This window comes from Podarcis erhardii, assembly GCF_964252035.2.
Source record: "Podarcis erhardii genome assembly, chromosome: Z".
NCBI lineage: Eukaryota > Metazoa > Chordata > Lepidosauria > Squamata > Lacertidae > Podarcis > Podarcis erhardii.
Window position 1 is genome coordinate 4,292,241 of NC_138504.1, and position 17,104 is coordinate 4,309,344.

Sequence of the window (17,104 nt, forward strand, 5' to 3'; positions counted from 1 at the left end):
ATACATCGGATCTGCACCGTTCCACTTTTATTTTACTCCATGAAGGAAGGACTACAAAATGGGGAAGGTTTGATACAGGCCAGCCATAATCCCTTGAGCATACCAGCACATACACAGGAGCCCTGCCCAGTTGCTATGCCAACCTTGATGGTCCCAGACAGAAGACCATCAAGGTCACAAAGAACTTGCATATAGGAGTGGATTCAGCATGGACTGGAACAAAGGACAATGATCAGCTCTTCCCTCTGGGGGCAGGAAACTGCAAACTCCCCTCTGTCACCTGGAAAGTACTCATGGGGAGGGGGGGAAGGAGGAACCAGCCAGATGACAAGATACTCAGGTTACCACCACAACTCCTCCCTCAAACCCTCCTTTTTGTGATGTAGTTGTGATGTAGTCTTAGGGGTGTAGTTTGGGGGATTAGTAACTAATAAAAGTTGGGGTCTTCTTTTGTTCTGGACTTCCATTTTGCTTCATCTTGTTGCGGGTGGGAGTCCTGTCACGACAGTATCCAATAAAGGCCAAGCCTACAGGTTTTGCTCCAAGTTATCCTGGTTGGTGTCTTTCTTTTTGTCCAAGGGAGCCCTCAGGTTTCTCTGTTAACACATCCTTGAATGAACAAAAATATAAGCAGAACCATATAAACAAAAACCACATACAAAGAGTCCTCTATAGGTTTAGAAAAATTAAATTTAAGTTAGATTTATGCTTTCTCTTTTTTTAAAAAAAAATCTTTTTACTAACATAAATTAAAATAAAGGAGAATAGCGCATCCTGCCATTGTGCTGCAGAGGTTTGGTCATTATTTCAAACCACTACAATAAAAGTTCAGGTAGAATAAACACCTTAGTTCAGGAAGGCACAAGAGGATGTAAAGTCTGGTTAATGAGTAGAGTCATGGAAGCTATAAAAGACAAGAAAGCTTTATTTGGGAAGTAGAAGGCTTGCTCAGACTAGGAAAACAAATCTTGTCAAAACAAATCTTAGGTTGATAATGAAGCATGTGAAGAAAAGAATTCCTGAGCAGATTGTTTAAAACATTAAAAACAAGCAACAAATGTGTCATTTAAATGTAACGTGAGCAGGAGAGCACCCAAGGAACTGGCCCAGAGTGTGAGGTGACAATATTGGGAAATTTTGGAACAAGAAGGTGATAAATTGAAATTGCAGAGTTTTGAGAAATTAAAAGATAAAGTGCGAGATTGGCTTCATTACCATCAGATAATGGAGGCTTTTAAACTGGACAGGAAAATTGGCTTCCAGGCGGAAAAATCAAAATTGGAAACAGAATTGTTAGATCCTAAAACTAAGAATTTGTCAAGGATGTATAACTTGCTGTTGAAATGGAATACTCAAGATGAAACAGTTAAATCTGCTATGATTAAATGGGCACAAGATGTTGGACATAATATTATGTTTGCTGACTGGGAACAGTTATGGACCACCGGTATGAAATTTACGGCATGTAATGCCTTAAGAGAGAATATTATGAAAATGATTTACAGGTGGTACATGACCCCAGTCAAGCTTGCAAAAATATATCATTTGCCCGATAACAAATGTTGGAAATGTAAAGAGACTGAAGGTACATTCTTTCACCTTTGGTGGACGTACCCAAGGATTAAGGCTTTCTGGGAAATGATCTATAATGAAATGAAAAAGGTGTTTATTTATTTTTTTAAAAAATAATTTTTATTAGTTTTCATAAAACCAAAAAACACACAAATAAACAACACATGACTTCCCCACGCCTCCCCTTCACTGCACCCCTGTTTCAGAAATTTTTAGCAATCCTTCATTCCTTTTCAATATTTCGTTTCCCTCAAAATTTTCTTAACTTAACTATTTACAGCTATAGTTCTTTATTTCTTGACCCTTAACATTTTATCAGTCCGAAATTTTGCAACAGTTCTTAAGATATAGTTTAAATTTTTTCCAGTCTTCTTCCACCGTCTCTCTCCTTTGATCACGGATTCTGCCGGTCATCTCTGCCAGTCCCATAAATTCAGTCACCTTCGTCTGCCATTCTTCCAGAGTAGGTAATTCTTGCATCTTCCAATACTTTGCCAGAAGAATTCTTGCCGCTGTGGTTGCATACATAAAAAAGGTTTTATCTTTCTTTGGTACCAATTGGCCGACCATGCCCAAGAGAAAAGCCTCCGGTTTCTTTGCAAATGTCCACTTAAGGACTTTCTTAATTTCATTATAGATCATTTCCCAGTAGGCTTTAACCTTTGGGCAGGTCCACCAAAGATGATAGAAAGTTCCTTCGCATTCATTACATTTCCAGCATTTATTATTGGGCAAATGATATATCTTTGCAAGCTTGACTGGAGTCATGTACCACCTATAGATCATTTTCATTATGTTTTCTTTCAAGGCACTACATGCCGTAAATTTAAGGCCTGTGGTCCATAACTGCTCCCAGTCAGCAAACATAATATCATGACCAACATCTTGTGCCCACTTAATCATAGCTGGTTTAACTGTTTCATCCTGTGTATTCCATTTCAGCAACAAGTTATACATTTTAGACAGATTCTTAGTATTGGTCTCTAACAGTTCTGTTTCCAATTTTGACCTCTCTTTCTGAAATCCTAATTTCTTGTCTGAAAAAGGTGTTTAAGTACACCTTCCTGAAGAAACCAGAGGCCTTTCTCCTGGGCATGGTTGGCCAATTGGTGTTAAAGAAGGATAGAACTTTTTTATGTACGCTACAGCAGCAGCAAGAATACTTATCGCGAAGTACTGGAAGACGCAAGATCTACCCACTCTGGAAGAATGGCAGATGAAGGTGATAGACTATATGGGACTGGCAGAAATGACCGGCAGAATCCAAGACCAGGGAAAAGAGACGGTGGAGGAAGATTGGAAGAAATTCAAAGACTATCTGCAGTAGTATTATAAAATTAATGGACATTAGTGTGATGTTGGATAAAAATTAAGTGGTTACCAGCTGTAACACAGAGGTTGAACAATAAGATATGATAAGTTATAACAAGTTATAATAAGGATTTGCTGAACTAAGAATCTGAACGGGAATACAAAAGGGGGAGGTGAGAGGAGGTCTGGGAAATAAGTTAATGGAAATGAGTAATGGAAATTATATTTGTTTTAATTGTTCTTTTTTGCTTTTGTATTTTTGTGTTTTTATTATTATTTTTTGTGTATGTTTATTTTCTGTATTAATTGGAAACTATAATAAATATCATTTTTTTAAAAAAAAAACAAAAACAGACTGTGAGGTGACAAAGGTGTGACATGATTAGCACCCACAGAAGGCTGCCTTTATGCACACTCAGATCCTTTGTCAATCGAGTTCAGTGTCACCAGCAGTGACTCTATGGGATTTCAGGCAAGGAGTATATTCTGGCCCTACCTGAAGATGTTGGGGATTGAACCAAGGAACTTCTGAAAACCATATGTTGTTCTACTTCTAAGCTATGGCTAAGGAGATGACAATGAAGTTGGGTGAATTCCTCACTGCAGAGAGCTGTGCCTGAACCACTTTTTCAGGGAGGTCTTATCATTTTTAAGCAAATGAAAGAGGTGACAAAATGTGACATTTTAGGGCAAACTGGCTCATGGATTTTTTTAAAGGTTACTTTGCCCAGATGGCATAAACCTGGGCAAGAGCTTTGTGAAAGAATCCAGATGTGAAATTACTGATTTTTAACAAAATATATATATGCAACTCTCCACTAAAATCTGGCAGTGCATTGAGACTGGAACATAAGCAACACAGATATTTCAAGGAAAGGGTCATAACTCAGTGCTAAAGCATCTTCTTTGCAAACAGAAGGTCCCAGGTTTAACTACCCACACTGGAATCTCCAGGGAGAGCTGAGAATGTCTTCTGTCTGAAACCCTGGATAGCTGCTGCCAATCAGTGCAGGCAATACTGAAAGACCCAATATGCTTGACTCTGCAAAGGCAGCTTCCTGTATGCCTAAGTGTCATGGGCCCTTTTAACCCTCATGGGGGAGACTTCAAGTCTTGCTTGGCTTTGTCTACCAGCACCCTCGGCAGCCCCCAGTAGGTGCTATCCTGCCCAGCAGTCACCTGGCACCTGTCCATTGCACGAGGGCCATCCGGCCCATTTGGGTGGCTGTTTTAACTTTCTCCCAGTTCTTGGGTGAGTACAGGGTGAGCTGTACTTGTTACTAAAGGCGATAAGTACTTTGGCACCCCGCCTGCCCTGCCCTTCCTTAACTGAGGCAGGGAGGGACAAATAAAATCATTGCCTTCTATGACACCAAAGTGTTGCAGAGAGGGCACTGCCCAAGAAAGGCATAGTTAGACACAGGATCCGCCCCACAAGGCGGCACCAGTTCTGTGCCCATCAAAGCGAGAGGACAGTGCAGAAGAAACCGGGAACCTTTTTCTGGCAAGTTTTTTTCCTACCTCTTTAGGGGAGGGAGGGATCCTCCCACTCGGCTGTCAACAGCTGCCCACAAGGAGTAGTTATGGCCACCAAGATGGATGGCTTTAAAAGAGGACTGGAGAAATGCATGTAGAGCAAGGTTATTGATAGCTGCTAGCCACAATGCCTAGGGTCTGCCTCCACTGTCAGAGGCAGATGCCTCTGAAAACAAGGAGCTTGGAATTGCAATTGTATTGAGGGGCTATGAAGCTCAGGTCCAGAATCTGATTGGCTGCTGTGAGAACAGGGGGGCTGGACTAAATGGGCCACTGGCCTGATCCAGCAGCCAGGCTCATTGTATGTCCTAGCTGCTTTTCCTATGCCTGCCTTTGCCATAGGTGCTCAGAGTCACTGCCACGGTCACACCACAAACTTGATTGGGCCTTTTGTGCAATAAGGATTGATGTTCCTCTCTCTGTTGTCCTCAGCCAGCCGACCACCTCGCAGATGAAATGGGTTGTGGGCCAGGTTGTGAGGCTGGGGCCGCTTCCACATTGCTTATGGAGGCACAGGCTGGCTTTGACAAAGCAAAATACTCCATGTACAAGCATAGCCAGCTGGTTTCTTAGAATGAGACCTGTTGGCACCTAAGCCTGACTGGAAACCAGCTCCTCCGAGACAGGAGTTCAGCCTCTCCACCTACTATGGAGGAAAAGAGGCACTCTGCACATGCTCAGGAGACAGTATTAATATGTTATGTCTCTGGAATTGATCCCTGACATCCAGAGCAGGTTCTGGGGTGAATTTCAAGCCCCGAGGAAGGTTACTGGCCAGCTATCTCAATGGGCAACGATTCTGCCATCATCTCTGGTGTCTGTGTTGAAGCACACTTGATCCAGCTGTGCCCAGACAGTGAGCCTAGTGCAAAGGTATTGCTTGCTTTGCCTTCTCCGGGTCTTGTGACCTTTGGGTTGTTTCAACAGCTGTTAGCGGAACCTTGGAGTGGGGCGTCTTAGTACACGTGAGTTAATGTTTACATACAGGATTGGCTTTTGCAAGAGTTTGAAAGGCTTGTGGGGGCACAGTATTTGGTTTGTGGCGTTCACAGCTAATTGCAAAAACTGCTTCTAGGGTGTATGGACACGGGGTGGGTTGGAGGAATTAACCCAGGAGTCCATCTTCCTGTTTTGAAGCAGGTGCTGCCAACTCAGAGAGGTGTGGGCACATAGTGCTCTGTCCACAGCTGGCATCTTCTGGGTCCTGCATGGGGGAAAGGGAGCATCTGGCCCATGAAACTCTGCTGCTGCTGCCACCACTGTGTCTGGCAGAGTCAGGGTGGGGAGCATCTGCCCAAGGCATCTGACCCAGATGAGTGGGCACTGCTCTTGCAGAAATCTCTGGGCTGAACTGGCAGTGCCAACCACACATCCCTATGCTATGTGCCTCTTGTGCTTTATATGGGCAGGAGGCGGCAAAGAAGAGGCGAAGTCAGGGTGGGCAAAAGAGTCTCCCCTCCTTCCTTTGGTTTTCCCTAGATGGAAAGAGGGAGGGAAGTGGGAGGGGCTGCCCCAACGTATAAACAGCTCAGCTGGGGCAGCTGGGCTGAAGCTTTTTGCAGAAAGGTTATGCTGGTGACTGTCCTCTGATTGGCTACAGGTAAGTGTGCTAGCAAGGGGCGAGGCTGGCAGAGATCTTGTGGGGCTAGGCAATGCTTTGGTTTTGTCAGTGTGTGGAGTTCCTAGGAGTTTGTGCCTACAGACTTTAACATCCAGAATCTAAACTTAATGAGGAAGACTATGTATGCATTGAAATGCAACTTTTTCTCAATTCGGATATAAGCTGGGTTTTTTTGGTGGGGGGGGGTGGAACACATCAAAATACAGTTATTTCATAAGCAATGGCTGGAACATTCGCAAAACAGCAGCGGGAACTTGCTTGATGCAGAGCAAATGGAAGACTGTAAACGTCCAAGTCCCAAAGTTGCATAGTCAAATCCAGACACCTGCAACCCAAATGCTCTTTCTCCCCCACCCTAACCTTTCGTTTGTTTTTCCACTACATTTTCTGATTCATGCCATTTCGTATCTGAAATTTTCAGCGTTCAACAGAACTTCCCACATTTGAAGTTAGTGCCAGAAATTAAGCAACAGAGCTGGCTGTTGGATAAGGAGGAAATCCTCTCCTGTTCCAGCATAATGTTCCTTCTGCAGCACTGCAGAAATCAGTATTGGGTGTAAACTTTACAGCAAGCTGAGAAAGCCTCCTTTAGTGTGTGTCTGTGTTTAAAAGCCAAGCGCAAGTTTCTAGCCCTTATTGGGGCTTATGCGCTTTGGAGGCTGAGCAGTGATGGGAACTGGGCTGTGGAAGTTGAACATGACTATGCTTTGCAGCAGCAAGATTGTTATTTGTACAAGGATGCAAGGACTTATATATTACCTTCTATGGAGCAATGGTTATTGAAATTAGTGGATTTGGCTGAGATGGCAAAGTTGATGTGCTTAATTAGAGGAAAACTAAGAGAAAATTTGTTGACATTTATGAATAATTGGAAACCCCTTAGGGACTTTGTGTGCAAAATAGAAAATGAGCTTGTGATATCTGGGTTTTAAGACTAAAAAAGATTTGTTTATGGAAAGCAGAAGAGTTAGAGGCTATTATGGAGCTAGGGATTTGCATAAGTCTAGAAAGTTAATAGACAGAGAATTGGATGTCTTTTCTTTTTCTTTTCTTTTCTTTCCTTTCTTTTTCTATATTTTCTTTCTTTTAGTTTATATGTTTAAAAAATGCTTGTTGTTTGGTGTTAATTTTGTATATTGCTTTTTTGTTCTTTTCTCAAGTTTTAATAAAAATGGTTTTAAAAAAGGAAAAGAACACCGCTATGCTTTGCCTAGCTCCTGGCCTCTCTGCCTAGCAGTCTGTAGAGAGAAAATGATAAGAAAGAGTTAAGTGTGAATGTGAACTTCAAGATTCTGCTCTCTTGTCCTTGCGAAAATATGTTTTGTCCAGAAGTGCAATTCACAGGCGCATGAAATGCATGCGTGAACTTAGGAAGCTGTCTTCCCCACCCCAAGAAATGCACACGTAACCTCCTGACTGCAACTGCTGAAATATTATCATGATGTTGAAGTGGCCAGTAAACTCTGCCATGGTGTCAGCTGGCAACAGCAATGCCTGTGCTGCTTAGGGAATGTGAATGCCCTACCTGGAAGCTGTGACAAAAACAGGTGCATCCTCTGGGGCTGTCCCAAGGCTGCTTTAAGTTGGAGCAAGCTCCAATGGGATGTTGCTTGGGCAGCATTTAGTTTTGGATAAAATGTGCAGTTGTTGCTGCTGTTTGGAAGTTTCTTGTTATATTACTAGGCATTGCTTCAATGTTTATTTAACAGGAGATGTTTGCTTGCTTGCCTTATTAACAATAGTACGACTGTTTAAATTGTGTGTTTTTTTCTAACTATCCTTTCATTACCTTCAAATGTTGCTCTATTTTGTTCTGTATGGTGTTATGCGCCACTTTGAGCATGTGTTTACCAAAGGAAAGCTGCATACAAATAAACTCACAATTGATGAGGACGGTGCCATTTCCTATCCTGCAAGCAGTGGGTTAATGTTCCTTTGACGCAGAGCCCCACCCCCTCCAAAAGCACCCTTTGCTGGGCTCAGGCCCACTGCTGGATTTGTGCTCCCTTCTCTCTTGCAAACCCCTGTCCAGTCCTGGATGTTCTTGTCCCTCTTCTGCCACCTCTGCCAGGCCCCACCCCCCCGAAAAGAGCTCAGCCAAGGCTCATTGCCGTCAATGCTGACCTGTGGCGTCAAGCTCCCTGCAGCCCACCCTGGTCCTCTCCCACTAGGTAAACTCTGCCAAGGGATGGCGATTGTTCTGGCTCACAGTGAGACAAACGGCTGCTATCTTGGTTTGCATGCCGCACCCAAACACATCTGCCCTGGTTTTGCCACCGCTGTTGCTGGTGTGGCCATTTGGGAACATAATAAGCTGCCTTATTCTGAGTCAGACCATTGGTCCACCTAGCTGAGAACTGACTACACTCCCTGGCAACAGCTTTCTAGGATTTCAGGTAGGGGACATTCCCAATGCTACCTAGAGATACTGGGGTTTGAACATGGGCCCTTCTGCATTCCAAACAGATGCTCTACCACTGAGCTGGGGCTCTTCCTTTCTATGGCAACATAGCAAAACTATTTATTGGCACTATATTAGGAACATAAGAAGCTGTCTTCTGCCTCAGTACTGCCTACACTGACAGGCAGTAGCTCTCCAGAATTTTAGACAGGGGATCTCCCCCAGATTGAACCTGGATTCTTCTGCATGCAAAGCAGATGTTGAACCACTGAACTGTGTCCCTTTACATGCAGGGCATGGTCTTCTTGGTTGCAACTCCCAAATTCCAGAACTCTCACAGGAAATTTGCCTGGTCTATTATTTCATTAAATCTTTTCCCTGGCTGCTAAAGACAGCACAAGGATGGGGAATCTCTGTGCCTCAGACCCAGCCCACCCATGAGGCAGGATGAAGCCGCTGCCTCAGGTGGCAGAAGCGCAAGAGGCAGTACCCTGCCCACTCAGACGCTTCTGGTGTGTGGTGTTGCTGCTTGTCTTCCTCACATCTGAGGTGCAGAAGACAGGTGGCAGAACGCCTTGCAGAATATCCTCACCGAGTTTCAGCAAGGCGGGGGGGGGGGCATGTTCAGGTGGTGGCAGAAATGGGCGAAGGCTGTTCCTGCTGTGCCTCCTCTTGTTCCTCAGACTCCAGCCAGTGTTCTCCATAGTCAGGAGTGAAGAGAGTTGTGGTTCAGCTGCCCCTAGAGGCCTACAAATTCCCCATCTGTGCCTTCTCATTCGGGTTGGGTACATCCTTTCCTTTGACCACCAAATAGTGCTGCGGTTTGGTCATTTTCCCAGATCTGCTTTATGTGCTGACCAGTATTTATTTTTCCATTGTCTAATTGCCTTGTTTTATTGGGATACATACCAACACCCAAAGTGAATGTTTTATAACAAACAAATATTCCGACTAAGCATTCGTAAAATCTTTCTGACAGAAAGAGCTGTTCTTTGGTGGAGCGGTCTCCCACAAGAGGTGGAGGACTGTCCTTCCTTGGAGGTTTTTAAAGAGAGGTTGGGTGGCCATCTGTCATGGATGCTTGAGCTGAGATTCCTGCACCATAGTGGGTTGGACTAGATGACCCTTGGGCCCCTTCCAACTCCTAGATTCTATGATTCCATGAACTGCGCTGTGCTCTAAGGAGACTGTTTCCGTTGGTGGAAAAGTGTATGCATTTTATTTTACTTTTTAACGTTCACTCCCATCCGCAGCATGACTCACCTTTGGTTCTCAAGCAAGAGCCACTTCCTCTCCAAAAATTTCTGGTGCCCTGAATAGGACCTTTGCTCCTTCCAGACCCATGGCCCCTTGTCCAGCTATGTTTGAACTGGTTTAATGGTTACCTTCCCACAGAAAAACCACTGTGTTATTGCTTCATTGCACTTCCACCCACCCACCTTCACTGCAAGTACTGGATTGGGATCTGGGATCAAGTTGCTATCCAGTTGGGACAGTGCTCAGTCCTTCCAGCCCCCTTGTAGATCACATGAACTTTGGGAGCTGTCCTCAGCCACCATCCTTCCTGCAGGTCTGCATTTGAAAGGTCTTAGCCCACAAATACTCCAGACACAGAATCCATTTGCTGCCTTGAGTTGCTTGATAAGTCCTTCATGCAGTGCCTGATTACCAATAGGCAGAGTAGGTGATGGTCTATGGGCCCCACAACGGAGCAAAACAATATTGATTTGATCTTGAAAGAGCAAAAATGTACTAGGAGATAATTAGCAAGGCTCAACCCCCCCCCCCCCAGGATTTTGACTGCCTAGGGGCCTCCACAGGGTTTAATCCGGCACTCCCTCCATGCCCAGCCCCCAGCCCAGCACCTGCCAGCAGTTGCCCCAGTTTCTGTCCCTGTGATTTTTTCCCTGCGTTCACCCCTTCCTGCATGTGGCAGGCGTCTCTCTTGGACCGAGTTTATGCTCTGTGAGCTTATTCCGCAGCAAAGCTCTTCTGCCCAGCAGTTACCTCCTGTGCTCTAGGCAGGCAGCTCTGTCTGTTGAGCTCATGAAGGGCAGTGAGTGTGTGGGCGGGTGTGTGGGCGGGTGTGGTGTGTGGGTGTGTGAGTGTGTAGGGAAGGATGCACTGGAACAGGGTTCGGTTTCCTAACTCAAAGGACTGAAGGCATCATTGTGCTCTGCCAGGCTTGGCACCGGATTCCGGTACTGACTTTGCACCCCGGAAGGAGACGCAAATCACCATCTCTTTTCGTGGGACATGGTACAGCTGACGCCAAAAGGCGTCATGGCTGAGGCAGCTGGCGTGTTGAGCATCCTCCCTTCTGACCCCCGGGGGCAGCAACTAGCAGCCTTAACTCTTCCTTCTCCCACCCCCACCCCCTTCCTCCAGGGCCATTGCAGATCTTTCCAAGGCATGCCTGTGTGCATTGGCCTGAGAGCAGAGCGGCCGCCTCCAGTCAAACTCCTGGCTCCTTCTTCCACAAAGTTTAGCACCCCCAGCTTCTATCGTTTGATGTCCAGAGGGGAGAGGTCACTGTGTGGGGTCTCTGGCCCCTGGCAGAGCCTGGGACCAGGTGCTGGTGCTTGGTTAGAACGGCCTGGAATGCCGTACACAGACACTTTGTTTGGCAAGGGTGGGCGGAAGTCCGGGCGCTTGGTCTGAATTCTAAAGTGTGTTGTTTGGGGGCCGATAAAGGCCTCATTGTATGCAAAGCAGTTTATAAAGCAGCGTATGACTTCCCCGAGCTGGGCACAGTCTGCTGGGAGGCCTGACCCTGCAGAGGGAGCCTGCGGCTGCCTTGGGAAGGACCTGCGGCAAGGTAAAGTCCCGGCTGTGAAACCTCCCCTGACCCAGATCTTTGTAGAAGCAGGAATGACTTGGTGGGTAGCAGTCTAGACTAGGGCGGTGGTGGTGGTGGTCCTCAGTGGTGGGATGGGAAGGACCTGTCCATTTTTCCAGAAGCAAGCAAAGGGCATGGATCCAATCTAAAAATGTAGTACCCCAACCCACTCTTCTGCAGCTCTCCTTCCCATTTTGAAGCGTCAATGGTTGTAGCATCAGAAGAAGTGCGTAATGGCATCTGCTTCTAAATAAGACTTAAACCTAAATGGGTGTGAAGAGATGCCCAGAAGCTGGGAAAGCTCTTTCCCAGGAATTTTTTAAAAATCAAAATGTTTTGTTTATAGCTGTATTATTCCTTTACAATCCTTAACCTTGCAAGGTTGCTCACTACAGCAATCTCTGTATCACTGCTGAATGCCTGAGGTCCAGAGAGCCTAGTTGTCCGCCTAGTGAGTTTGGGGCTGTGGTGACTTCTGAACCGGGCCCTTGTTAGCTCACACGGAGTTTGCCTCTGGGGAGGTTGGGTAATCATTGTGCCTCTTGGGTGATACTTGCACCTCTTCACCTCCTGGAACTCATCCTGTCTCTGACAGAAAGAGAACCCCCTTTTTTTTTTGCTTGCAAAGCATTTGGGCATCTGCAGTGCTGCCTCTTTTTCTGGCTGTAGGCTTGTTCAGAAGTTGCACCAAACACAGGTACAAGCTGCCTTTGCCACGTGTACAAATGTGTGCGTGGATGAGCTTACCTGTGTCGTTTTGTGCAGCTCCACTGGTGTTCAGAGACTTTAATGCTCCATGTGAGTAACTGTATGGCTTTACAGCTCAGCTGTTCGTAAGCAGAGGCAGAAAAGGAAGCTGTCCTCTGTGGAATCAGACCATTGGCCCATCCAGCTCAGTATTGTTGAAACTGACCGTCAGCGGCTGCCCAGCATTTCAGACAGGGCAGTCTTTCCAAGCCCTGCCTGGAGGTACCAAAAGCTGAAGTTGGAACCTACTGGATGCACACCAGGTGCTCTTCCTCTAAGCTATGGCTCTTAGGAAATCTGTGGCTCAATGGGAGCGCATCCCCTTTGCATGCAAAAGGTCCCAAGTTCAACCTTTGATATCTCTAGGTGGACCATGGTCCGAAATCCCAGAGAGCTGCTGCCAGTCAGTGCAGGTGACACTGAGCTAGATGGACAAATGATCTGACTCCCTAAGCAGCGTTCACATTTACATTAATTAAACCCTCATTGAATTTAATGTGTGACCAACCCTTCTGTAGCTCTCCAAACCATCATGTTGAAAGGCCCATTTTGGGCTGGCTTTCACTGCGACAGAGCAGAAAGTGCTGTGGACGTCAGGAAAGGAGATGCCATGCATCTCTGGTCCCACGCTATGCCTGGAAAACCTTCGTTGTTTGTTTTGCACCTCATCTTTCCAAGTAAGTGAGAGAGCCAGCTAGCAAGCAAGCAAGCAGCAAAGCTTTGCCCCCAATGGAATTCAGGACCTCCCCATCAAACGCTCTGCTCTGCTGCATGTCATGTGCCTCTCATAGGAACAGTGGGAGGTGGTCAGGGAAGCAGGGAGGGAGGGAGGGAGAATAGACAGACATCATTAGGCTGTGCTGCTCCCTTGAGAAAAGCTCCATGGCTAAAAAGCAGGAGACTATGAAGACACACCTGTGGGTTTCAGAGCGAACGTTTTCATTTACTATCTAGAATTGGGGCAGCCCTCAGCTTTCAAACAGGGTGTGAGCGGGGGGAAATGGACTGGCAGAAATTAAAGGCCCCACCTGATTTTAGCTTGGGCTTTGCCCAGTGCCATGCTGGCAGTGGAATAGGCTAGTCCCCTCAATGTTCCACTGGCGCCTCCTTCCCAAAGCCTGGGAAGCTTCTGCCCAGCTTAGGGAGGAAGGCACGATGCTTGCATGTGACACTGCTCCCCACCCCACTGCCCTTGCAAGCTGGCACCTCTGGCCCTAACTGTTCCCCTATGAACAGTTTGCCTTTGGCCCCATTCATGGCCACCATGCAGCCCCTGAAAGATTCTGCTGCCTTCCCAGGGAATGTAGCCCCCAACAAAAGCAGGCAGGGGAAAGATCTCTTGCCCCTGGTGATCTCCAGCTGTTTTGGCCTACAGTTCCCATCAGCCCTGCCCAGCATGGCCCAAGACTGGAGAGATCCAAGTTGGTGAAGACTGCCTTGCAGCAGCAGAAAGGGAGCAGTTGAAAGTGGTCTCCTCTGTGACTGCCTGCTGCCCAGAGAAACCCCTCTGTTTGCAGACTTGTTTCTTGAGCCTCCGTGTGCCTGTACAAGAAGTCTCAGCCAGAACTGGCATTGCCCCTGTTCCCTTCTAGAACTGGATGTGCTGAAACAGTGTTGGAAATGTTGTGATGTGTCTGGATTGCAACTTGGCATTTCCTTGGATGATCCTAGGGGTGGCATTCAGCTACGTTTTGGTCAGAGTAGACCTGTTTAAAGAAATGGACCTCAGTCATGCTCATTCCTTCCAATGAGTCTATGCTGAGTAAAAATTGTTGAGTAGCACCATTACCTTTTTCACACTTGTTTTTCAAGGCAATGGACTGTGCAGGTCAGAGCAATTCATATCAGACCCAAGTCCAGGTGCTAAACTCAACACGTCTTTCTTTTGAAAACAGGGATTGTGCAAACTGGGTGTCAGGCACTGCAGCTCCGCCCATTGTGGCTTTTTTCCGGCCACAGTGCTTGCAGGTAAAGGCTGAACTAAAGGAGGCCCTAAAATAAAATGATAAAGGTGGGCACAGGAGCATTGACTCTTGATTTCAGAAGTCTGGCAACAGCGCAGCTTTGGAGCAGTCGATACACACCTGCCTTGCTTAACAGAATGGAGGTAGGGAAATGGGCCTTTCTCTGAAAAAATATTACTTTGGAGAATCTGCGATGCCTACACTCTCGGTCCTTCTGGCAAGTGCCGTAGCTCAGTAGGAAAGCATTTCCCTTGTACACAGGAGGCCCCAGGTTCCATCCCCTGCATCTCCAAGTAGAGCTGGGAATGTCCCCTTCCTAAAACCCTGGAGAGCTGCTACCAGCCTGTGTAGACAATACTGAACTAGATAGACCTCTATGGCATAACTCGTGTTATGCATCCACCTGTATCCCTACCAGCAGCACGGTGGTGGTGGTGGTGGTTGTTGTGGAGGAGGAACCTGCACCTGCCTACATCCCGCTCTGACCCTGCTCTGCTGTTCCCTTGCAGGAGCGCGGAAGAATGAAGTGGGAAGGCTTCTATGCTCTGGTGATCGGTGTGAACCGCCACTCCACTGCCATTGGCCGCATCTGGCTCTCTGTGGTGTTCATCTTCCGCATCATGGTGCTGGTCGTGGCCGCAGAGAGCGTCTGGGGGGATGAGCAGTCGTCCTTCACCTGCAACACGCAGCAGCCTGGCTGCAAGAACGTCTGCTATGACTACTACTTCCCCATCTCCCACATCCGCCTGTGGGCCCTACAGCTCATCCTGGTGACCACACCAGCCTTGCTGGTGGCCATGCACGTGGCATACCAGCAGCACCAGGAGAAGAAGCTCTTGGTCATGACGGGCCATGGAGACCCCAAGCACCTGGAGGAGGTGAAGAAGCACAAGATGCGCATCTCAGGGTCTCTGTGGTGGACGTACATCTGCAGCGTGATCTTCCGCATCGTCTTTGAAGGCACCTTCATGTACATCTTCTACATGATCTACCCAGGGTACCAGATGATCCGCCTGGTCAAGTGCGACGTGTACCCCTGCCCCAACACGGTCGACTGCTTCATCTCGCGCCCTACCGAGAAGACCGTCTTCACTGTCTTCATGCTGGCCACCTCGGGCATCTGCATCATCCTCAACCTGACGGAGGTGGTGTTCCTGCTGGTGAGGGCCTGCGCGCGCCGCGCAACCAAGAGCCACAACCCTTCATCAAAGAAGGGCTCCTTCCTGGGCCACAAGCTCTCCGAGTATAAGCAGAACGAAATCAACCAGCTGCTGACGGAGCAGGACGGCTCCCTCAAAGACATTCTCCGGCGGAACTCAGGGATACAAGAGAAGAGTGACAGATGCTCAGCCTGCTAAGGGTCTCAGGACCGGAGGGCAGGGGTGTTCACAACTTGGTTACAGCACAGCACGCCTGGTGGGGAGAGGGGGGGCTGCGGCTGTGGGCCTGCCAAGTCAGATCACCATCACTCTGTCAAGCCCTCATACTGGGCTCCCTCCGATTTTCCCGTTGCCAGATGCCCCACCAGCCGTGGCCTTTTTCTCCCTACTGCTAGCCCACATAATGTCCTCCAGGCACAGTCCCTGTGGACAGGATGGCCTCTGATATCGAGAATCACACAATTTGCCCACTGCAGATCCTCTGTTGAATATGCCTCTGGTTGTGATTAATCTCAGCAGCCTAAGGATGACTGGGTAGGCACTAAGACTCCCCTGCTGGGCCCCGTTCTGGGGGTCAAAATATTGCAGAATTGGGGGGCCCGTGTGCCTTTTCCTTGTCTGGCCAGGCCCTTTTTCCTTTTGCCCTCCCAACATCTCCTGCTCTTTATCACCCTAACCTACACCAGAAAGAAAGAAAAGCAAAAATAAAAAATGCTAAACCCAAATATTATACTATTTGACGTGCTTTCTACATCCTGGAAGCACTTTGTATCCATACTGTGTAGTCCAGGGAAATTTGTGGCCCAGGATTCATTGGCAGGCGGGACAAGAGCTCATGCACATTGGTCTGCGTCTTTTGAATTCTCCCTGCTCTTTCTAGCCGGCACTTCATGCTGGTTTCCACCGCCCTGGCTAGTGCTTTGGAGGAAAGGGTTTGCAGCAGCAGCAACCCATACAGGCCAGGGGGTGGGGGGGCACCTCTTTCCTGCCCCCTCCTTTCTGCATTGGGAGTGTTCCTGGGCCTTTTAAACACAACAGAGAAAAGGTAAAATGGCACTGCTTTCACTGCAACTACCTGATTTGCTAGCCAGGCAGAGGTTAAAGGATGGCGAGCCCTCCCACTGGGGGAAAAAAGCCAGCAACCCCCACCTCTGCATCATCACTGCTGCTCTCCTTTAGCCAGGGTTCAAAGAAGATTGGGTTGGGGGCAGAGAGGTGGGGCATTCCCAGGCTATTTTCATCACCTGCTACACCTCATTTTGCCAAAGCAGTCACACAGTATTAAAGCTGGTTTTGCAATTCTCGACTCAAGAGTTGTTTTTCATCTGGGGGTTTGTCTGTGTCCCCCCCCCCCACAGTGTTACAAATAGTAGTAGGTTGTAGGAACCACACACTCGGATTAAGCCCCTCCTGGCAACTGGGGCAATCCTTCCGGCAGTTGTGCATGTCAGTATTTCAGAAGTTGGCATCCTAAGGCAGACTTCTTTGTCCAGCTAGGATTTTTCTCCGCTTCCTGACAGTAGTTCTGCAGGGTCCTCCTTATTGCGCACTACTTGATCCTTCTTAACTGGACATATGGCAAATGGAACCTCCTGCATGCAAGGCAGATAGACCTACCCCTGAGCTGTGCCTCTTTCCTAACAAGGTAGGGCGGCTCTTTCATTCAACCAAAGGTCTGGAGCTCCATGCAAGAAGAGCAGGGCAAATCTCCAGTGGGTTGGGAACAGCTCTGAGCAACATGCCCAGAGGGGGAAGCCCCTGCTTCATCCCAAAATTGAGAGTAGCCCCATGTACTGACCATTGAGTAACCACTTCTCATCGGGAGCTCAGGAAGGGCACTAATCCTCAACGGCCACACTGCTGCAAGTTTTCATGCAGGGCTCTTACATAGTCTATTTTGGTGTTCTTCAACCTTGAGTGTCCAAGGTGACCACTGGCTGGGAACAGCCACCT

At 47.5% G+C, this 17,104-nt stretch overlaps 2 protein-coding genes across 4 annotated transcripts in view; one reads left to right on the forward strand and one right to left on the reverse strand.

Annotated features, from left to right (window-relative positions):
* Nucleotides 1–259: 259 nt before the first annotated feature.
* Nucleotides 260–17,104, reverse strand: part of ARHGEF6 (Rac/Cdc42 guanine nucleotide exchange factor 6) — a 370,252-nt gene continuing 353,407 nt past the window's right edge. The window contains exon 23 of the transcript XR_014152917.1: nt 260–271. The gene's annotated coding sequence lies outside the window, so the exon portion shown is untranslated. The remainder of the gene's footprint in view (nt 272–17,104) is intronic.
* On the forward strand, nt 4,272–16,450 carry GJB1 (gap junction protein beta 1). 3 transcript variants are annotated; one of them, XM_081848319.1, is made up of 2 exons: nt 4,272–4,387; nt 14,501–16,450. In XM_081848319.1, exon 2 carries the CDS (start codon nt 14,513–14,515, stop codon nt 15,347–15,349), a length of 837 nt encoding a protein of 278 aa, XP_081704445.1. In that variant the 5' UTR covers nt 4,272–4,387; nt 14,501–14,512; the 3' UTR covers nt 15,350–16,450. The 3 variants fall into 3 exon arrangements, with proteins under 3 accessions (XP_081704445.1, XP_081704444.1, XP_081704446.1); XM_081848318.1 differs by lacking the exon at nt 4,272–4,387 and adding an exon at nt 5,967–6,019; XM_081848320.1 differs by lacking the exon at nt 4,272–4,387 and adding an exon at nt 11,211–11,259.